The sequence below is a fragment of the Sarcophilus harrisii genome, chromosome 3 (assembly GCF_902635505.1).
Source record: "Sarcophilus harrisii chromosome 3, mSarHar1.11, whole genome shotgun sequence".
Classification (NCBI taxonomy): domain Eukaryota; kingdom Metazoa; phylum Chordata; class Mammalia; order Dasyuromorphia; family Dasyuridae; genus Sarcophilus; species Sarcophilus harrisii.
Window position 1 is genome coordinate 521,469,568 of NC_045428.1, and position 24,098 is coordinate 521,493,665.

Sequence of the window (24,098 nt, forward strand, 5' to 3'; positions counted from 1 at the left end):
ATCCATGAGAACTAGGACTCTGTCTTTCTTAATCTTTTCTTTCCCCTCATGCCCCAACAGTGATTACATTCAGTATTATTTAATAAATAAATTTATTTATTTAATTTAGTATTTAATAAATATGGTGGAATTGAATAAATTAAGTTGGAGAGAAGAATAGGCAGCTAATATTTACATGTTTATATATATATATATATACATTGCTGTGGGCAGCAGACCTGTGATTCTCCCTCCATTGTGTGACTGGCTTCTTATCATACAGCCATAAATCCTCCCATTTCCTAATATACCTTCACAACAAACAACTGATCTTATTATCAAGGCCACTAGGAGAAAGAAAAACCAGATGAAGATGTATTCCAAGAGCTATTGTAAAGGAAAGATGGTAATGATTACTAATAGCAACATTAGCTACTAAGCATCAAGGATCTGCCCCTTCCCTTAATTCTCAAATATTTATCAACTATATATATTTACTGAAGTATATGTAAAGAGCTTGTGACCTTTAATATGTTAGTATTAGCTCACTGCTTTATTCATGATGAATTATGATTTATACTATGATGACTCCAAAGAATTCAGGGTGTTTTCAATGTGAAAGGGGAGGTCTCTTAGCTACATCAGTGTTAGAAAAATGTGGACTAATCACACTTAATGAAAAGAAGCAGAAAAGAAAACAATGCAGAATTTCAGTTAACAAAGGAAAGACTTATCTAGAATAGAGATAATTATATTATTTATATAATTTATATCATCATCATATATATATATACACACACACACACTTAATATATATACCTGGGGTAGTGAAGTTGTGTTTTTAAAATATATATGTTTTGGGAATTATTCAATATAATTGGTTTCCCTTATAATTCTATGTCATATTTAATGCATTTAAAAGCATTATTTTACTAGATTGTCAAAAAGGTCCATGACACAAAAAAGATTAAGAATCCCTGAATTTGAATTATAAAATACAAAAAATTAGGAAGGAATTTATTTTTGCCAGCCTTCTGCTATCTGCAGAGTAAATTCTTTCCAGTTGAATCCACCCTATTCCTGTAAAGCTCTCAAGATTTCACAATCTCAGGTCAACTTTTTCCATATTAAATTTATATTACTTTTGTAATTCTTTTGGCATAATTCTTTAAATGAAAACCCTTGGCTTTGGGATCTTCCAAGTCATTCTTTCCTGAATCACAATGATGAATAAGAGTCATTACTTTTAACACTTCTATCATCTTCATATTATAATAAAACTGTCCCCCTCATCCATGCATACCTTCAGCTTTAGATGAGCAAGTCAGTGGCTGCTTTTAGGTGATGTTTTAGGTGATTAGGTGATAGGTGATATCACACCCTCTTAACATTAAAATCATTTTAGTAGAAAAATATTTTTTTTTGCATACCACACACACAATATTCCTTGTGATAAACATGAAAACCTAGTTCGAAAAAAATTCCATGCTGGGGATGTTCTTAGTAGATGCTGTGATTTTTAAACTTTTCTTTGATTCATCATTTCCTTCTTCTCCAATTAAAAATCCCTAGTATTTAGAATATTCCTTGAATTCATCAAGATGATCTTGGAGCCTAATCCACATTTCCAAAATTATGTCTCAGAGTAGCTTAACCTGATGAGGAATGCTGGATGAGGAATATGCAAATACAATTTATAAGGTTAATAACATTAGTGAAGGATGTTATTTTCTAATCTTTTTTTTTCATTGCACTCTTATTGGAAATATATTAAATGAAGAATTAAAATATTTGTAAGGATGGCAAGTGCAAGGAATGAGAGTCCTTGCACTAAGAAGCAAGTTATTGCAACTTCCCTCAAACAGATCTTAGGCAGAGCTCTGGTTGCAGCTGTTACACTTTGTTTTTAAAAAGTGTCTCACAAGGAAGAGATTATAGGATTTTGTTTTCTTAACCAATTTGTTACTCTATTTTATTTTTGCTGAGGCAATTGGGGTTAAGTGACTTGCCCAACTAGAAGTATTGAGTATCAGAAGCAAGATTTGAATGCAGTTCTCCTAACTCTCGGGCCACTGTGCCCATCTAGCTGCCCCAGCTATTATACTTTATCCAGCTAAGAACAAACCTTGCCAAATTCATTCTAAAACTTCAAGCTGCCTTATGCTAGTGAGGTAAGTTAGAAAAAGTTTTTGAGACCACTGGGTCTTCTATATTTCAGTTTCAAACATGATGGATAATCAAGGGACAAGGTTCAACAACAATTTTTAAATGTCAGTGGAAGATCAATCTCACTTCATTTAGATGTGTTTAGTATATTTGGAATGAGTACATTTGTGCTTCAAACTATAGTTTTAATAAAAATAAAAGTGCATCCCACTATTTGCTGTATTTGATTTGACCTAACTTTTGTATAATTAATTGTAATAAGATTTTGTATAGATTTTACTCATTTTCCAGGCTAAAGCTTTCAGAAAGAGTCTAGATGGCTTTGAAATAGATATATATGAAGAGTTTTGAAAGTTATTGCCCTTTATCAAGTTATTTCAAGTTTGGTTTGGTGGTCATTTCTTTTTTTCACAAATTTTCAATAAGTGATAAAATTTTATGTCATGAATCTCGTCAATCAACAAGTATGCTTAGAGAGTGAAAGACAGTGACTTGTCAAGTGGTGTGAACACACACACACCTTAATTACTCTTTTTTAAGTAAGGCCCGGGTTTTCCCTTTTTTGAGGCTCTGGCAAGAATATGGCCATGGAACATTGTGAAGACAGCAAAGAATGAAGCTGACCACAGAATGCATGATGCCTTTTATTTAGCCAGTTTTTATTTAAATGTGAGCTTTTAGAATATCTCGTTAAATCTGATCTTTTTATAAATTCAGTACTCTGAAAATTTTTTACAGTGAAACCTGTTTCAACTCTGTACTTTCTGATTTACTTACACATCGATAATTCACATCCTCAGAACATAATGAAGTTCCAGGTATTTATTTTACTGCATCCCAGAGGCTGATTTCCTGTTGTAGCTGATGCTAGCTGAGCTGGATACAAAAGGCCTGATTCTAGTCCACAGGAAATTGAAAAATCTATCTTTACCCAAAGAATGATAATAAGTTCCTTCTTTCTAATTAATTAGAAAAAAAAAAAAAAGGCAGGAAGCCATCAAATCGGTTTCCACAAAACTTGTTTTGCCTTCATGTGGTTTAGCATTTACTTATCCCTGATATCCCCAAGTATCAGAGCTCTAAGCAGGTTCAGAAGGGCCTGAAAAAGAATCTGGCCTTTGCTGACCAGAGAAGAAATGGCTGGGATTTATTGGTTCTCCTGACTAACAGGTGGACTGCAGCATGCCCCCTCCCCTGCCCCCAACCAGGGGCAACGTGGACAACCTCGCAGCTCCATGTTGGACGTGGTAAAAAACAAGACCCTAGACCACAGGGAGGAACTGACAGGTCTTCCCACTTGTGCTTCAGATGTGATGTTTCCAAAGGCCAGTGGTCCCTAAGAATTAACAACTGCTTTCCTCCCTTTTAGTGAAATGGTGATTGGTGGGCACTCGGTGGTAATTTATTTTTTCCCAAATAAATCTTCAATAAATGATAAAATCTTAAGTCATGAATCTTGTCATAACCCAATACCTATAAAATGTGTATGTTTTTAGAAGGAGCAACACACGTTTTACAAATGAAATCAGGAAAAACAATGCACATTAGTAACCATGCCTTTAATAGCTTGTAAATAGAGCTTTAAAATTCAAGAGTGCTAAGATATACATCATTTTTATACAACTGACATCTGAAAATAAACCATGACCTGTTAGGGTCCATGCCTTTTCTAAAGAGCATAAATTAAATCCTTAATTACCCTAATATGCAACAGTATATTGGACCACAGAACCTCACAGGTTTTCTTCTATCCTTTTGCTAAAGAATTTGCTGTAGAATTATGAGTAACAGCTTCCTGTTGTACTAGGGGAAGATGTCCATAGCCACCTGCCGGATAGCTTTTCTTATCTTTTATTTTTCCCCCTTTCTACTTCTACATTTCCTTATGAAAATGAGTGACCCAACACCTGTGCAACCTCGGGACCCAAGCCTTTGCATCAGGTTTCCCCATGCAATGACTTTGACTTCAGAGGCCCAAGAACAGCAGCCACAAAACACGACGTACAAAAACGTGTACCCTGTCTAAGTCGGTGTGACAAGAGCAGCAATGCTGCCTCTTTGGACTCTAGATTATTTGCTCCCGAGCATCTGCTTAAAGTACCACTGGGACTAAAGGACAGATTGCAGGCTTCCTGGCAGTGGCTCTGGACCACACTGAAGCCCACCTTGCTGAGGTTGGTCCCACATCATCCCCAGGACAGCTGGGCTGCTCTGGAGATATCAGACTAGAGTCAGAAGCAGCTCAACCTTGTGTGGGAGATTAAGAGATAGTCCTGAACAAAACACAAGTCTCAACTACGGCAAAAGAATATTAATTTTCCCAAACGCTTAGGAACTACTGATTTAGAATCAACCAAAGGACATCGGGAAACAAACAAAGTATGAATAACAAAAATAGGTAAAGTGATCAGCTTCTGAATTTACACTCTTGTGACGTAAGAAATTCTTTTGACCCAAGCAAACCCAGCTAAAGAGTTCAAACTCTTTTACCACGGCCAGATGTGTGTATGTACACAGCATTGAAGACTACAAGTACAAAGAAAAATCATTGCAATCATCCGAGCTGTTACTTGGTGCAGTTACAGTAAACAACAGCTCGAGTCTGCTGGTAGTAAAAGCAAGAATAAGTGGATGCAAATACATGGATAAAAACTGGTCAGTTTCTAATGCAGAGATTTGCTAAATTTACATAAATAATCACAGACTTGATTAAAAATAATATATTATTCTAGTTTTTTTTTAACTTTTTCATTTTAAAAGTTTTATATTCCATTTATCTGAACAATGAATTAAAATAGGCACCTGTGCATGCCTTCTCAAGCACTATTTTTTTTTAAAATGACACATATAAACTGAACAAATAGGATTAATGCCTATGGCGGAAAATTAGGTAAAATCTTCAAGGGGCTGTTTTTTTCAAGTCTCGGATTTGTTTAATCAAATAATTCTTCTCATCGGTGAACTGTTCATCATCCGTCCTTTCTTTTTGGAAGGTGCTCAGAAACTCAATCAGCTTTGGTTGATTTTTTAGCAGAATCTCCACAATTGGCTGGGTTTTGTGAGGGCTAGCCACAAAGACCTAAAAGACATAACTCAGAGGTTAGAAAGTTAGAATCTGGTACCTCCCCCTCCAAGGTCATTTACTGAGGAACGCTTCAAACTGTATACCTGCCTCTCAAGAAAGTTTGTGGCTCTTCTTTCACATAGGTAGAAATCCAAAACAACTTTAATATTTTATTTCTTAGATAACAACTGAGATATACTTTTAAAAAGTATTAGGCCAATAAGAAAACAGCCCATAGACTCTCAGAAAGCAAACAGTGAAGGATGAGATACGTTTTGTGGTGGCCGCAATTTATATTTTAGTCCTAGTTAAAATAAGACCCAGAAGACTATGTTTTGTGGCTGGGCAGATTATTCCGGGGCTTCAAGGATCTGTTGTTTTGATGGTAGAGGTGCTCTCAGCAGTGAGGCCCTTCCAATGGCTTTGGGGAGAGGCTACAAAGTCACCACCTACCAACCCATTGGGCGCTTACCTCCTTCGGATAGGTGGGCTGGGCCATGGACACTAGCCATAGGGTTCATTAGTGGATAAGAATAGATAAATACATAAATCCACATTATACTGATAGCGCTGCACAAGATCGTAATTCTAGAGCTCACTTATTCAGATGGCCAAAGAAAAGCCAATGAGACGGAAAACCCAACATACTTAAGCAGCAAAGGGCATTTGGAGAACTGAGCTGACAAGAGTTGTAGTATGTGACAAGTATGCAGCCTGATCCAGATTAGAATGTAATTCTAATGAAGTAGTTACAAAATAAATAAAAATACAAAAAAGCATAGGTAACATTATATTTGAAAACCAAGTCAATACATGCACCTCAAGGATCTATACCTATATATTACTGCCTCTGTATCTATTTAAATTTGATACCAATGCTGTTTTAAGAAAGACTGGTAAAAATTAGTAGATAGGATTTTTCAGGTGAAATAATATATGCCAAAGGTCTTTGGAAATTGAATATTCTATAAATGTAAGGTGGCATTATTACTATTACTGATAGGAATAACAAAAATTTGAAATATATGAGCTTTGAGAGATCAGTATGTGAAAGGTGAGTGAGATGTGTGGTAGTTTTAGTCCCCAACTAAAGCATGCAAAGAACAAGGTCAAAGATAGAGAAGAAGGAGAAGAATGGGAATGAGAAAAGTATTGGGTAAAAGTATGAAATAATATAGAACTATTTTATTTGATATTTTATAGCAGTGTCATCTTACTTATCTGACTTCCACTTGGTACATCTCTAGTTTATTTTTCTGAGTAAAACCTTCACCTCAATCTTAAAGAGAACACAGAACCCTGATCACTAGGGGAACTGCATATATGCTGACGATGCTCCAGCATGCCATGACATATAAAAAATAGTCTATGTCCCAAGAAGGGGATGCTTAAGACATCTTTCCAGATTATCTAAATTGTGCCTGATTCTGGTAATTTCTTGCTCAAAAGAGGTAATTCTTTTTTAAATTTGATTTTATTCTTTTTTTTTAAATAAAGCTTTTTATTTTCAAAACATGTATACCTTTCAACATTCACCACTGCAAAACCTTGTATGCCAAATGTTTTCCCTCTTTTCCCCTCACCCTCTCCCCTAGCAACAACTAATCCAATATATGTTAAACATGTACAATTCTTTTATACATATTTCCACAATTATCATGCTGCACAAGAAAAATCAGATCAAAAAAGAAAAAAATGAGAAAGAAAACAAAATGCAAACAGCAGCAAAAAAGAGTGAAAACACTATTTTGTAATCCACACTGAGTCCACAGTCTCTCTCTGGGTACAGATGGCTCTCGCTGTCGCAAGACCATTGGAAATGACTGGAATCACTTTGCTGTTGAAAGAGCCATCTGTCAGAACTGATTATCTTATAATCTTGCTGTTGCTGTGTGAGTTAATTCTTTTGAAATCATTCATTATAATTAGTTATTATATATTATTTTTTTCCTAAGATCATACTGTTAGTCACAAAATTAGAGACTAAAACTCACTGAAGTTTTTTTTTTTTAATATCAATTAAATCATGCTGTTTTTCTTATTACTATCAGAGCTCATTTATTTCATGTTTTTATTATTTGCTTCAATAACAGCAATTCTACTTTACATTTATTCAGTTTCCAAAGTCTTTTCACAAATATAATTTCATTTGATCTTCACACCAACCCCAGGTGCACAGATATACCTAGAATGGGCAAGCGGGCACACTAGTGTAGCCTCAACCAGAACCTGGACCTTCTGAATTCTAATTCAGTTCTCTTCCCATTGACATGACACATGATCATCCTTCTCTTCCTTTTCCTCCTCCCCTTCCTCCTCCTTTTCTTCTTCCTCCTCCTCCTCATTAATGTTTATGTCATAATAACAGCTAATATTTATGTAGTGTTTTTGATGTGCCACTTTGCTAAATGCTTTACAATTATTTTGTCATTTGGTCCTTCCAACAGTTCTGGGACTTAGATGCTATTATTTGTCCTCATTTTAGAAATAAAGAAACAGAAACATCCAGTCATTCATTTCTCCTTTGGAGAAAATTTACTTTTGGTATTTGAGAAAATGAAACCCAGTTAATATCTCACCTTTTTTGCCTTTGTCAATTTAACAAAGTTCTTATAAACACATCAGGCTGCACTCATTTTGGTGAGATGAAGTTTGAGGTTAGGCAACATAGTGCTGTGAAGAGATTTACGTATTTCAATGATGTCTAGCTTGAAAGTACCCCATTCACTCAGTGGGTCATGAAATAGCCTTAATTTTTAAATTCTTGGAGAAACTACCTGAAACTCAAATATCACTTTCAACTGTGCCTGGAAATCCCATGCTCATACAAATGTAAATTACTACATTTAGTTACCACTGTTTACAATGGAGTTGCTGTGGAGTTTCAGCTAAATATTGGCTGGCATTTTGTGGCAACTACATAAATAACTCATGGAACCAGTCTTTCTAATGAAAAAAAAAAAGGTTAAATAAAATTGGAAAAAGTTCAGCTTCTATGTCCTAATCCAAAATAAATGTCAAACATGGTTGAATATACAGACACACATTCCACTGGACCCGTTCTGGAACATTTAACACACCCTACCATAAAGCTGAGGTAACTGTTAAGTTTGTCTTCATCTTCTGAAACTTTTTTTTTTTTTAATGGTTTCTTAACCCTGGGACTAAATATAGTAACTGACTAGAGGCAACTGTTTTAGAGCCGTGAAGACATGCTTAAGGCAGCAATTATTCTGAATAGCCCTTCTTGCCATGTCAAGTACCTGAAATGCCATATTTATTATTAGGAGATATTTTTGATTCAAAGTATGCTGGACATCATGTGCAGGACAGAAAGTTACCTTTTCAGTATGAATGTTCCCATTTAAAAAAAAAAAAACTATTTTCAAACTATCCCAATTTCATTGAGCACTTCTTTTTCTCCCTACATTAATTTGAAAATAAATAGTTTGTGATTTCTTCATTTAAGACTGGGGTCATCAAGAGCAATAAAAGAACTGCTTTAAAAAAAACTTATTTGAATCCTTTAAATTGACAGTTGCAATTGTCAAAAGAGTATAGAATGTCTGAAATTTAACTTTGAATTGAGAGTCTGTTCTATTTAAGTGGGGTTTACTAAAAACAATATTCATTTGTCCTATGTTATTTACCAGCTTACGAGTAGAAAAATCTGGCATTATTTCATTTTATTCCCAAAAGTTTACCATTTTTCTTATCTCCCTCAAGACCTCTCTGAAACCTTAACAAAGAACATAAGGAATAAAGAAAAAACTCATAAAAGTTGGGAGATAGTAATTATTTAATAAAATCTGAGAAAAAGATATTGGTGCTCATTGCCCCTATCTCCTTGCCTCCTAGCCTCTTCCCTATCATTTTCAGCTCGGCTTCTGAGCTCTCCATGTGGCTGAATCTGTTCTCTACAAGATTAATAATGATTTCTTAGCTGCTAAATCCAATGATCTCTTAGTTTTCATTCTACTTGACCTTTTAGTATTGTTTTTTTAACCTCCTCCTGAGCATTCTTTTTTCCCTTTTCTGTTTCTCTGCCTCCTAAATGCTTGTTTTTTCTTTCCTTCTTCCTTCCTCTTTTCTCCTGTCCACTAAGTGTGAGGATCTCTCAAAGCTCTGGCTCAGGTCTTGGTCCCTTTTTACAGTCTCTCCCTCAGTGATCTCATCAGTTACCATGAGTTAAATTAAATTATCACTCTTATGCAGCTGACTCCTAGATCTATAAAATCAGCCCCAATCTTTCTCCTGACTTCCAGACCCATGTTCCTAAGTGCTCCAAAAATGGAACTCATTTCTCCTCCTCCAAACCCATTTTTCATCTAAAATTCCCCCATTTCTGTTAAGGGTTCCCCTATTCTTTTAGTCACCCGAATAGTCTCCACAGACTACTGTCCCTCATCCTATCAGTTGACATATTTTGCCTTATTCTACTGCTGGGTCAGTTACATCTGGCCTTTTCTCCCCACTTGTACAGCCTCAACCAACGTTCAGGATCTCCTCACCTTGCCAGGATTATTAGAGTAACTTCCTAAATGATCTCCCAAACCCAGTCTCTTCTTTCTATAATCCCTCTTGTCAAGGGGGGAAGGAAGGAAGCATTTATAAAGTGCCTACTATGTACAAGGCCCTGTGATAACTGTTTTATAAATACCATCTCATTTAATTTGCCCAAATAACATTTTAAAAAACACAGCTACAAGCCAAAATCATCAGGCGTTTCCTATGGCTACTAAACTAAGACACTAAATTCTCAGTCTGGCCCTTTAGGGGCCTCTACAGTCTGGTTCGCACATGGTTACCTTCCCAGGCTTCTTTCATTTTTATTACCTTTACATAACTCTAGTTTTAGTTAATCCATCTTGAAAGATGTTTTCTACATGCAATATCCTACTTCTTCCCTCTTGTCCTCCTTGTCTAGAATGAGCTCTTTTCTTAACTCTACCCAGAGCACTCCAACTAACTTCCTGCAAGAAGCACAGCTCACATGCTATCCTTTTTGATGTCCCCAAATTGTACTTTCTTTTTTATGAAATTATTTTTCCTTTGGCTTTATACATATTTTATGTGCATTCTCTTCCCCAATAGAATGTGAATCCCCTGAATGTTTAATTTTTGTATTGGTATTCCCAACTCGTAGTACAATGTCTTGTACACATTAGGGAGTTAGTAATTGCTTGCTAAATTGAACTGAATTGGATATTTTTAATTTTTTTATTTTCTGGAGGATGATTCCAATCATTTCATGTCATGATTAAATTATCCCTTTAAATCACAATTCAATATTTCCACTACATAGGAAATTTTATTTTTTAGTAGTTAAAAATACAGGAGAATCTAACTACCTCGACGCCCACAAATAATAGGGGATTCTTGATGCTTAAGGTCAGAAATACCATAGAGGTGAAATTCTCAAAGCCATGCTCAGCTGCTTCGGTGTTTTGAAGCCAGCTCAAACCTGATCAGGAGATCTCACTAGATGATTACATTTTCATTGTAAGCATTTAAATCTTGGAAATCAGCAAATGGTGTAAACTAGGACTTGCTTTACTGTTTTGTTGGTGGTCTAGACTTGATAAAGTGATGGAGAAATCTTAATGATGCAGATTAAAAAAAAAGGTGCCAGGGTGTATCTATTCCATCCCACCTCTCTTCCTCCTGCTCTTCCCTCCTACTTGCTGGGGAAAGGGGAAGCAGATAATTGTTAACATTTACCAGAGAACTCTTAGAAACTGTTAATGGACTCTAATTATCTTGAACTATTTCTACCATAAAAACATAGCAGTAAGGTGGTGACTTTATGATGTCTATAAAAGAGAATTAAAAGTAAGATCAATTCTGATCACCCTTTTTTTCTTTCAGATACAAATCTAAGGCCACTTCTATGTAAATTAAGCACAGAACTGTTTAGCCCAAAACATAATTTTATTGCTAGTCTAACAGTAAGACAGGATAAACATTTGAAAGAACATGGAAGGAGATCAGGAATGAGGGGTGGTCATGTTTTATCTTTACTAGTGGATTTAAAATCATTATTTGAATGACCCAGACAGATATAAGGAATGGGAACTGTTTTCTTTCATCTACTGGAAACTTTATTCACCTTTATATACTGTCCCTTTTCAATGAAAAAGTCCTTTGAAAAATCCCTTTCAACATAGCAATACACACTAATTTGAAAAACATTTCACAAATTTTGTAAGATGGGGGTTTGGGATCTCTATTGAAAGGTTATTATCACTGATGACAACATATAACATCTAATTTCTTTCCCAACATAGTTTGCTGTCTCATGTAGGATCAGATGCTATGACACTCTTAACTATAAATTGAAATACTGTTCTTTCAAGAAAGCAGTTATTCTTCTATTACAATTCTTATGTGCTGGAGAAACTGGTTCCAGGTTAGATATGAAAAAATAAAATATGCTCTCATGGGGTATAATGTCAAAGGAAGTGAATTACTTAAATCCTGCGGAAAAAGGGAGGCAATGCTAGCATAGTATAGTACATTTGTTGAGAAAAATCAAGACACATTCTAGGTCTGTTTTCCTAAAGTAATCGGAGAAGGCAGGAAGGGCCTCAAGGTTATGAGAAATCTTAGGAGGTCATTTAACCCAACTTCTCATCTTCACTGAAAATAATTCTTCTCCTTAGACTGAGGAGAACCATCTATCCCACTCTTTAAAAATTGCTAACCTAAATTAAAGACATCATCTCTTAGTCAGCCTTGAGTAGAAATAACACTAACTGGCCTGACTGGGTGGCTCAGGGATAGAGTGGGGGCCCCCGAGCTAAACCCCCACATCAGACACTTACTGGGTGACCCTGGGGGAAGTGACAACTTCTGATGGGCTCAATTCACTGGAGAAGGAAATGGCAACTATGGATAGCATTGGCATTCTATGGTCCACAGGCTCACACAGCTGGACACGACTAAACAACAACGCTAGATTTTTAAAATGTTTTGTATTTATTATTTCATTTGGGGCTTAAAACAATTCTATGAGGTAGGTACAACAGGCATTTTACAGGTTTAAGGTATGACTACTATGACTACTTATTCCTTTATCCAAATTATTAGGAAAAAACAGTGAACCAGATAGCCAAAAATGGATCCATGTAGCACCCTGCTACAGGACTTTTGTTCCATTACTGATAACTCTTTGAGTGTGGCCATTTAACTCATTCTGAAGTCACCTAACTGGAATATTGTCTAGCTGACATCTCTCTGTTTTGTTCATAGAGATAACATGAGATTCTGTTTTTTTGTATTTTAATCTTGGAGTCTCTTTTCCAGGGGACATGAGAAAAGATGAAAAATGATCTGTTCAAACAAAAATCAGGCATATACCTGTTATAAAGTAGATTTTTGATTAAACTGATCTCTCAAGGTCCCTCCTAACTTTACAATTCTTTGACTTGAAATCTAGAAAAAATCCAACAAAGGCTGAATATCAGAATATAACATTTATACATAGTAATATCTTACTGACTTTTTAAAAAAGTATGTCATCTTTAACAGTATTAATTTGACTATCCTCATCATCCATCCCAGTCATTCTTGTCATTATTAGTCTAGCTATGTTTTCTTCCTCTTAAATGGCACAGTTTATTTTTCCTCCTAAGAGCAATTATATTCTGAATAAACTTGATTCTGCTATTTCTACCATTTTTCTACTTTTGCTGTTGTTGTTCGGTCATTTCAGTCATGATCAACTCTTCATGACCCCATTTGCGATTTTCTTGACAAAAGTACTAGAATGGTTTGTCATTTCCTGCTCTACCTCATTTTACAGATAAGGAAACTAAGGCAAGCAGGGATAAGTGACTTGCTTAAGCTCACACAGCTAGTGTCTGAGGCTGGATTTGAACTCAGGAGTATGAGTCTTCCTGATTCCAGTCCTGGCACTCTGTTCATTACACTACTATATTAGTGTATTGATTTACTAGAAAAATTTACCAGTATTTCCCCATACATATAAGTTAAATTTACAGGCTTATCTTCCTCACCTACCTCACTCCAAATTTCTTTAAAAACAAAACAAAAATAAAGGCTGGGCACACAATACCAAAACTAATTCTAAAGTTCTGTTCTCCACAAAAAAGAAAAGCAGCCTTTCAGTGACTATGGCCAATTATTCTTATAACTTGGAATCTACGATAATAGGGTTTGAAGATTAATGATAGATGGTAATGAATTTAACTGTTTGCCTTTAATTACACAGTCTTAACAGAAAAATGGTTTTTACCCTCATGTTAACAATACTATTAATTTTTCTTTTGAAAGAATAATGTGAAGTAGGCAGTAATGTTCAGGAATATTCAACCTTTTGTCTTCTATGTACATTACTAGATAGGTATCAAAATAACACATAAGAACAGTTAAATACAAAGGCAGGGGACAGTTGCAAGGAAACCAAACTTCCTTTCAGGGAAATAAAAAGGAAAAAAAAAAAAAAAAAAAAAAAAGAAAACCCTAAACTGGAAACTAAAGAGATATGGCTGAACAAACTTATATGAATGTAATGGAATGTTACTGTGCCATAAGAAATTATTTCAGTGATGATTTCAGAGAATACTAAGTACTGTGAATTAATACAGTGAGATTAAGAGAACCAGGAGAACAAGTTACATAATACAGAAACATGGGGGGAAAACAACTTTGAAAGCCTTATAAACTCTCATCAATGCAATGGCCAATCATGAATTAACCAACCTATATTCAATCAAATGTGTTACCCATTTCCTAAATGAGAAATAATAGACTCAAAATAAATAAAAAGCAAAGAGATAGACATATTTGGGCATGGCAATTGTGTGAATTTGTTTTCTTGATTATATCTATTTGTTAAAAGGAAGACTACTGTCTCAGCTTTTAACTTGGGGGTGGGGAGGAAAGGGGATTCGCAATAATGATGGCTAAGAAAAGAAGGCTCCTGAAATATTTTTGAAGATGTACAAGAGAGAACAGAAGGAAGTTCAGAAGGAAACAGATAAGTAGGACAGTTTTGGAAGTAATGTACGGAATTTATTACTTTTTTTCTTTCAAAAAATCCAAAATAAATGGTGTAAGATAAAATTCATGGTTTCATATATAATCCTCTTTCTGCCGTGTATATAGAAAAATACTCAATTTTTTGTGTTTAAGTTCAGAAGAAAAAAAATTAAAAGGATTATCAAATTCAGCTCCATAAAGAGAGTTTTATGTGCATTCTTGTCTAGGGCTATTAAAAAAGTGGGTTGAAAACATCCACTGTGAATGTCCTCATATACAAATAAACAGCCTAAAAAACAAATGAATTCTTTTAGAAAAAAAAATGAAAAGTTCTTTAAAAAATAGAAATGGGAGCAGAGGTCCTAATTATAGCTTTTCACATTTTCAGCCTGACTTCTATGTTTAAATGATACACAGGGATTGTGGAAGGATCAACTAAGGACATACTAAAATAGAACATTTCATATAATTTAAAATTCATATTCAAGTTAGTTGAAAGAAATATTTCCTATTATATTTCTAAATATTTTTGGGAAAATTACTAAGAGTGAAAAGGGAGAAAAAGGGGGCAATCATCCTATTCATTTCTCAATGAAATACCCTTAACAAATGTGTTTCTCTTACTTTTCCTACTCTCACTCTCAGGAGGCATGAAGTTGATAAACTAGAAAGAAAATAGCTGAGACAGAGACTCATCCGGGAATGGGTAATTGGTCAACTAGAGTTCTCATTTGAGAATCATTGCGGGGGGTGGGGGGGTGTTGAGGGGTTTTTTACACATTTTATCCTATATTGCCAAACTAGCTTTAGAAAGGAATCTAGACAACTTGCTCTGTCGGTGAAGAGAGTTGCTGTAGAATTTTTTGAGCAACTGTGATTTTTATCAACCTCAATGAGAGACATCTCTCCAGTACGGGAGATGCATGGTAGGGGAGAGGGTGAGGGAGGTAACAACCGAGTTATTAATAGGGGGTGAAAATTCTAGAACTCAGATCTAGTCATTCCTGAATAACCAAGTACTCTCCTTGAGAGGTGAGAACAAATTCTCCGGGCTCAGGTAAGGCCACATTTATGAAACCCTGATAGTAAACAAGTGGCCCATTGTACAACTAAACCCAGATCTGCTCCAGACATGGGAGGGGGTAGTCCATATTTAGCTACTCATCGAATCATTCAGTAATTCTGCCTTCCTTCACCAAAAGGACATTTAGCATCTGGATACTGCTGAGAGGAAGGAACATTTGATCCCACTGTGATACTTAATAGGTTATGTGACCTTGAACAAGTCTCCCAGCCTGTCTCCTAATTTGTAAAATGGGAATAAATAGGAATGCTGCTATGACTTATTTTGAGGAAAGAATTTTCTAAGTCTTAGAGTGGTACATAAACATGAGATAAATGGGAGTTATTGCTAAGGGGGCTGAGGCCAGTGGATCACTTGGGTCTGGGAGCTCTGAGCTGCAATCGGACTGACGCTGACTGTGGCCCATCAAGCATTAACAGGCCCACATGGTGAACGAGGAGGCCAGCAGGCTGCCTAGGATGTGGGCAAGTGGCCCAAGGGGGACAAACAATGGGGCAAAGCTGCTGGGCTGACTGCCGTGGCACTAGGCTGAGGGGCCAACTGTGCTTCTAGCCTGAGCAAGACAGGGAGGCGCGGTCTGGAAAAACAAAACAATTTCAAAATAAACAAATAAATGAATAGCTGGGTGGATAAATGAATGAATAAATAAACATGAGCTATTATTACTACTGCTATTGCTTAAACACTTCTAGGAATTCATGATTTCATCAATGTAGGCATTTCATCCACTGATACTTATGGCAACTTGTCCATTCTTACTACTTTGGGGTTTGTGAGGAAGCCAATAATGTCAATCCCTTTGTTTCCTTCTATAAGGAGCAGCTCTGAGCCACCCTGACATTTAGTTGTGACTTCCCCTTGTCTTCTGCTTTAGTTTATAGTGTGAATGTCAATATCAATAAAGTTCCATTTTTCTTGTGAGTTTGCTGGATCACTGGACAAATGTCTCGCATTTATAATACTAACAGTTACTATGTTAGACCATCTATAAACGCCAGGATTCTTAACAATCTTTTTACCCCCTCTTTCCTATACCACCGTCGATATAAAAGAGGAAGGCTGCTAGGTGCCTTAGAAGCTCATTTTATTTTGTTTCTTATGTAATAATTGCCAAAGAATTCATCTCCTCATGCACTGACACTTCTCATTGGGAAATCAATTCTCTGTTTGGGAGTTGGTTCTTAGATAGTAGATTATCACTGGAATGGTCATCCTGGCATTTATCTTGGTCTCTTTACTCCCCTTATTTAATGTACTCAATCAGTTGCCAAGTCTTGCTATTTTAACCCTCAAAATCTTTTACATCCGACCCCTTCTCTTCACTCACACAGCTTCCTCCTCAGTTCAGGCACTACTTACCCCTTGCCTATATTATCACAATATGTAATTACTATATTACTATCTGGTCCCCCTGCCTCAAGTCTCTCCCCACTCTAATTCATCTTACATTCTACTATTAAAGTAATATTTCTTAAGCACAAATCTGACAAAGTATCTCCTTTAATCAATCAGTTCCAATGGCTTCTTATTACCTTAGGATAAATATAAATCCCTCCATTTAGTACTGAAAGCTCTATCCAACTGGGCTCCAACTTATCCACAGAGAGCCACCAAACATCACTTTCCTTCCTCTCCTGTTTGTAATCCAGTCGTACCGGTTCTCTGTTCCTCACAAACCCCATCTCCTGCCTCCAGGCCTTTGTGGGTTTTGTCCCACATCCCTGGACACATCTTCTCTCAGTTTCATGAAGTCCCTCTCTTTTCCTTTAAAACACAGCTCAAGGTCCATCTTCTGCATGAAGTCTGCCCTGATCTCCTAACCATCATAAAACAGTCCTCTCTCCCAAACTGCCTTGTATTTGTATTTGTTTTCATTACAATTCATTACATTACACAATTAATTAAATTCTGTATGAGTTTAAAACACACACACACACACACACACACACACACACACACACACACACACATTTCCCTGTTTGAATGTAAACTCCTTAAGAGCAAGGATTGCTTCATTTCTTTCCCAGACCCTAGAAGTGTCTGGCAAGATACATAATGCTGACTTAATAAATCCTTGTGGATCAATTGGAATCATATACAAAGCCTTTCCCAGTTGGGATAAACTGTTAGAACTATCATCCTTGTACTATGGAGAACCAAGGGTAATGTTCTGGTCATGAGGGACCAAAGTAGGAGTTTGTGGAGAGATGTTAAAATTTTCTTGAAAAAAATTTCTTGAATCTTTGAAAATTATATTCTTCCAACTCTGAGGAACACTTAAGTGTGCAAGTAGAAATGATTGATAGGATGATTTTAAGGAGCTCTAATTTCATTGCGTGTCTGTTCTCTCTACCAAAACAGGTAACAACCCTTCTACACCTTTTAAACAATCAGAGTCAAGAGATGCTGGACTTAAAGATTCATTACCATGTGGCTTAGTGATCCTTCTCAGGTAAGGAGGCTGGTCCTTAGGTGGGAGAACACACAGCTTACCACCAGGAACATTCTCAAAACTGTTTCAGTTTGGCAGGCTGCTAAAATTTGTGTCTTTGTTGCAACCTTGGAGTAGTTAAGGTCTCCCCCAGACCCTAATGGAATGGGGAGGAATCAGAGAAAGGTTTTAAACAGACCAAAAAAGGTGGTTGTCATTCCTGCTACTGATATAAAGGTATTCAGTAATTATCAGAGAGGATGGGTGGACAAGTACTTTGAAAAGTATCATGTGCTATAAAAATTAAAGTTCACAAAATAATAGAAGCCAAGTTTTGCCTTAACCAAGAAAACACAAAACAGAAACTAAATGAGGGTAATCTGGAAGATGGAAGGAAAAACAATGAAATATTCTGAAGGATTTCTTCAACAAATCCGTAAATAGGCAGCTAAAAGTATTATAGAATGTTAAAAGTTCAAATCCTTTATTGTCTCCTTCAAAATAGCCCTGTTAGTTTTCTTAGAGGCCTATCTCCCTTCTTGGTTCCAAGAGCTCTTGCAGCTTGTCCTTTGCCTCTGCCAGCTTCAGTCCCCAGCTCTCTCTGAATCTTTAGTTCTACTGACTCCTGACTGAGGCTCGTTCTTTTATGGTCTTTTAGAGGTGTGAACCCAAAGGTTGACTCTTTCTCTGAGAGTGGGATTGTGGGAGGTGTAACTTGTAAATCTCATACTGAATCCTGACTTGTGAATCTCCCAAAAGAGTGAACTCCAATGAGTACTTAAATACATTAGTGAGCTAGAAAACTTGCTAAATACCATGCTAAATTAGATAAGTAACAACACTTTGTAAGCATTCTAACAATAGCATACTAAAGAAAAACTATTTAGGTGTTGATATCACAACAATATAACAAAAGAAGACAACTTAAGTCACAACAGGCAATGAATCAGTTTGCTTATTAATTACTCCTGTTACGGATGAAAAGAAATTTTTATATTATAAACTCAAGATTTTAAATATTTGAAAGGTTTTCTGAACAATAAGAAGACAGTTAAAAGGCTGACTTGTAAAAATCTTTTTTTTTTTTTTTTTTTGACTAACAAGGACACAATTATGTTCTTTAAACACTGTAATACTGGGGAAGCTAGATGGCTTGGTAGAGAGAGAACTGGTTCTGAAGTCAGGAGAAACCTGAGTTCAAATCCAGCCTCAGACACTTAGTAGTTATTAGCTGTGTGACCCTGGGCAAGTCACTTAACCCCAACTTCGTCAGGGAAAAAATATACCACCACCCACTCATGTTAGAAAGACTTGGACAAAGGAGTCGGAAAAGCTGCCATCACCAAAAAATAATTTCTCAAAAACAGTGTTTCTAAATAATTTTTTAAAATATCAGTTCTCAACTGTAAACTGAGCACTCTGTGTGTCTGATCACACTTCAAATGTGACATAGCAGAAAGCAATCAGGAGCTCAGAATTTAAGACCTTGCTTCAACAGCAAATGAGTGATTTTGTAACTTTTAGGAAAAAATTTTTGAATTTAATTTTAAAATGTAAGTAATTGTTAAATACCAGACCCAACTTATTTTCTTGACTAGAAAAGTAGCAACCAATCTGTTGGAGATGCTATGAAGATAAGCTAATTAATTAGTGTATAGTCAATATTTAGAAAATATTATACATTTATTAAATGTTAAGGATCATGAAATCATAGAAATAGACAAAACTCTAAGATCTGGTTCAGTTTCAAGACTTCATTAACAAGACTCCATTCATCAAGACTTTCCCAACTCCCACCTGCCTCCCCAATGGAATATTTCTCTGCCCTGTACTTTACCTTAAAGACATGAAATGCCTCAAACTGAATGTTTGGACTTTTATCTCGGAGAAGATTCATCATTAACTTCAGATTCTCTGGCTTGCTGATATACTTTGTCATAATAGCAAAGTTGTGTCGATCTAGAATCAGTTCACCTAGTAGCTACATTAAAAATAAAAATAAAAACATATCAGAGGCACTTAAATCTATCATTTTTCCTGAAAAACAACAACTTTAAATTGAAGTGACTTTAGTATTCTTGAAAGTGAAGAGCTAATAATAATAATACATTGACTCAAATAAATGTTGGAACTTAGGCTGTGGAGAGTATCTTTGTCAGTGTATAATTTCAATGCATTGACTACTTCCTGTTGTAATCTGCTTTTTGCCAAGAGTCATGATGGCACCCAGTAAGGAATTAATGACTTTATCCTTTATCTTAATTATTTTATTTCTTTACTGTCTTCCCAAATACATTTATCTAGTCTGGGTAAAAAGATAACAAGAGGCATACCTCACCCACTAAAACAAATGTACTCAATAAAATTTTCTATGAAACTAATTCATATTAAATTAATCCTACTTCCTTGATGATTTTCATTATAAAGTCATAGATGTATGGAACTGCCAAAAAAAATTTGGCCCTGGATTTAATAAAATCATACCTAATATACCTAATAAGTCAGGATGTCTTTCAAAATTATACATTTAAGGGTAAACAAAAGTTTTCTGATGAAAAATGAATAACAGCACAAAGAATCTACACTCTAAATAAGGAATTAGATATACCTAATAAATTCCAGACCTTATCTTTTACTTGTTAGACCCAAAGCCCCTCTGTTTAGAGTTTCCTAAATTAAAAGTTCTCATCAGAATGTCCTTGGTTTCTTTAAGGCATGGACATGAAATCTTCTCTCTAGTTGTTCAATCTGACTTTATATTTGCAAATGATGTAAATTCACAAAATATACTTAATACGGATTTTATCATGTGGCTTGGTAGGTGAATATTCCAATATATGTTATCTTTCTTTGCTAATTCATTTCTACTAAATACCTTTATCAAATTTCTTGGTATTCTCTTAGCAAAAAAAGCTATACAGATTTGAATTTCTGTTTATAATCTTAGTGGTTACCCTTCAAATATCTGCTTAATGTATTCTAGTTGCTAATACTGCTATAATGTAATAAAGAATATCAAATAAAAGTGATTAATGGTGGACATCTTTGTTTTCTTTTTTAAGGGGAATATTTCTAGTGTTTCTCCATTATATTCAATTTTGGTCCTGAATTTCGAGTAGATCTTTCCCACACATGTTAAAGAAAAATCCCTTTGTTCATAGTTTTTATTTTTAATCATTTTTGAAATTTATCAATAACTTTTATGTTTCCTTTAATAGAACCAGAATTTTTTCTTATTGCTTTATTGATAATTTTCTTATCACTGAATTACCCACATAAATCTGAGAAAAACTATAGCCTGGAAAATAATTCTATTTTATACAGCTGTCTCTTTATGTTTTAAAAATCAAGCCCATACTTGTCCCATTTAAAAAAAAAAAAGCAGAAGACAACATTTTTTTTCAATATTTACAAAAAAAACCAATGTAATTCTGGGATAATTTATTCTTTGAAATTTGACAACAGTTTATCCTTATACCCTTCCTTATTGGTCAAATTAGAGGTCAATTCATTAATTATTATCCTTGTGTCTTCCACCAAAATAGTTTTCATTTAAGTTGTCTAATACTGAAAATAGTGCTTTTTATGTATCAGGTACTTTGCCAAGCACTTTAACAATTATCATCTCATTTGATCTTCATAAAACCCTGGAAAATAGGTGCCATTATTAGTCCTACTTTATAGATAAGAAAATTGAGGCAAACAGAGATTAAGTGACATGCCCAGGGTCATATAGATAATAAGTGTATGAAGTTATCTATTTTCTGTTGGATAAATTTTGGCAATTTATATGACTCTGTACTTATGCATTTTAATTAAGTTCCCTATTTTATTAGCATATATGTGACACAAATTAATTTCCCCCAATTTAAATTATTTTATTTTGTATTTATTTTCTTGGTTCTCTTTTGCAACTTTCATTAACTTGTTTATCTCTTTTTTCAAAATTGGATTTCAATACACATTTAGTACAAAATTGAAAATCTTAAAAAGTTCAACTATTTTTCATTTTCAATTTTTAAAATTTCTGTTATTTTGATAATTTCTTTCCCCTCTATTATTACTTCATTCCTTTTATAATATTTTTAAGTACAAATTTAATTCACTCTATTCTTTTTCTTTGCTGTTAATGCATTAACTTAGTGATATCAATTAACCTTTTAGAAAAGCTTTGGCTGAATCCTTAGTATTCTGACATGGGTTTATCTTGTCATCTTTTGAACAGTATGATATTTTTCAGATTTCCACTTTCACTCGATTGTTTTTTAAAAAGATAATTTTTAGTATCTGTAAAGATTGATACCTTTTAAATACACTTTTATTTATTTCATCATAGTTCTATAACATGTAAAATTTCTACCACTTTATTTTTCTAATGGTTACTTTTTCCTGATATGTTATAGATGTTTCTGAATAATTTATATGCACTTGAGAAAATGGATATTCCCTGCTTTTTTCCATTTAATCTTACCCAGTTAACTAATTCCAATTGTTCCGATTTGTGTTTTCCTAAGTGGGTTTTATGTGCTTGATTAACTATATAGTTTGATAATAAAGTGTTACACTCATTGCCAATTATCTTCTGCTCTTTATTGCTTCCAATAGTGATTTTATTTTCTTCCCTGTTGCTCATCAGCATTATATATTCTTTCTTCATCTTCTCTAGTAGTTTGTGATTTTTTTTGAGGGGTTAGGGATGGTAAGGAGTGTGTATGATGGAAACAGAAATGTTTGTGTCTTCTTTCAATCTTTTCTGAATATTTGTTAGCGATTCTAGTTTTTTAAAGCATTTCTCAGAATTTCTGTGATATATTGTCAGTATAAATTTTCCTACATCTTGATCATCTCTGTTGCCCCTTACTCTCATATTTTTGTCTCTTAGTTCAGGCTCTCATACTCTCACCTCTCTCTGGTCCATGCTACAGCCAAAATAAATTTCTTTGAACACAATAAACATGTACCTCCTGCTGAAAAAAAAAAGCTTCAAAGGATAAAATATAAACTACATAATTGTTTGAAGTCCTTTCATAATTTGGCTACAATTTTTATTTCATTCTACTTTTTTTCATGCAATCCACAATGCTGCCACTCCTAAATTTCTGAATCATTATTCATATCCTTTAACCTCTAACTTTGAATATTCTCCTAAGGCTCTGTCCTAAGTCTTTTTTCTCTTTAACCTTTCTGGGTGAATATGATCCCTACAGAGATAACCTCAGATCAATATATCAGCTTCAGTTTCTCTCCTCAACTGCAGTCCTTCATCACCAAGTACTCAATGAATATTTCCATCTGAAATGATGTCTCAAAAGCATCCTGAACTTGATATGTCCCCAAAAGAGATCATTTTCTTTCTTCTCAACTATACCACTTTCCCCACTTTCCCTACTTTTGTCCAAAGTACCACTAACTTTCTAGTTATCCAGGTTCCCTTTGACGCTTTCTTTCCCTCAAGCCCACATAACCAATCGATTTACATCTCATTGATTATACTTCCTTAACATCTCTAGCTTCCATTTCATTATTTCTCCTGATACATTCAACACATTTGTTCAATTCACTATTTCACTGGGACTATGCAAGATCCTAACTGTGAGTGTTTTTTTTCCTGCACCAATCTCTCCCCTCTCCAATCTACCTTCCCCACAGCTGCTGAACTGTAATTTCTAAAACACTGAAGCAATTGCTAGGTAAAAAAAGCTCCAGCAGCTTCCTCTTTAGCTATTATTTAGCTCAAACTCATTCAGCTCTCAAAGTCCTTCATATTCTTTTTTTCAGCCCATTTTTTTTTCTTTTTTTCGAGAATGGGTCTCTTTATCTCTTCTGGGTTGGAAGTGCAGTATTCATTCCTGTTCTGATCCTGCTGCTTTCTGGTACACTCTGACCTGAGGCCCTTCACCCCTTTTTTAGGGAGCAGCTCCGTGGCCCACTCCGAGATAGTCCTACTGCAGATCAGAATCTCTGAGCTTGAGTGACTTGTATCACCATCTGGCAGGCTGCCAATCTTTCTGCATTGATCACCTGTTACTCCCATTCACACACTTATATTCCAGTCTAATCGGTCTATCTGCAGTCCCTTCTCCTCAACATATAATGCTGAACTCTACAGTCTCAGTGCCTCTGCCCCAAGCACCCTTCATTCCTGGAATGTACTCCATTATCTGCACCTTTTAGAATCCCTGGCTTCCTTCAGAGCCTGGATCAAGGGCAACTTCCTACATGGGATCTTTCTTAAATTGTCCAATTGCTAGTGTTCCTACTTCAAAATTACTTATGTATATGCACATGTTATGTGGTGGCAGAAATATCTACTTCACATAGACTGGGCTAGTTTTTCTCTAAAAAGAAAATAAAATCCCATCTGAGACTTA

General features: G+C 35.2%; 1 protein-coding gene across 2 annotated transcripts in view; it reads right to left on the minus strand.

Moving 5' to 3' along the window:
* Positions 1–3,685: 3,685 nt before the first annotated feature.
* CAB39L (calcium binding protein 39 like) overlaps positions 3,686–24,098 on the minus strand; it is a 154,382-nt gene continuing 133,969 nt past the window's right edge. For both annotated transcript variants that reach the window (XM_003764571.3, XM_031961947.1), the window contains 2 exons: positions 19,565–19,708; positions 3,686–5,224 (listed from right to left, as the gene is read on the minus strand). In XM_003764571.3, coding sequence (XP_003764619.2) covers positions 5,045–5,224; positions 19,565–19,708 — 324 coding nt within the window. In that variant the 3' untranslated portion in view covers positions 3,686–5,044. The remainder of the gene's footprint in view (positions 5,225–19,564; positions 19,709–24,098) is intronic.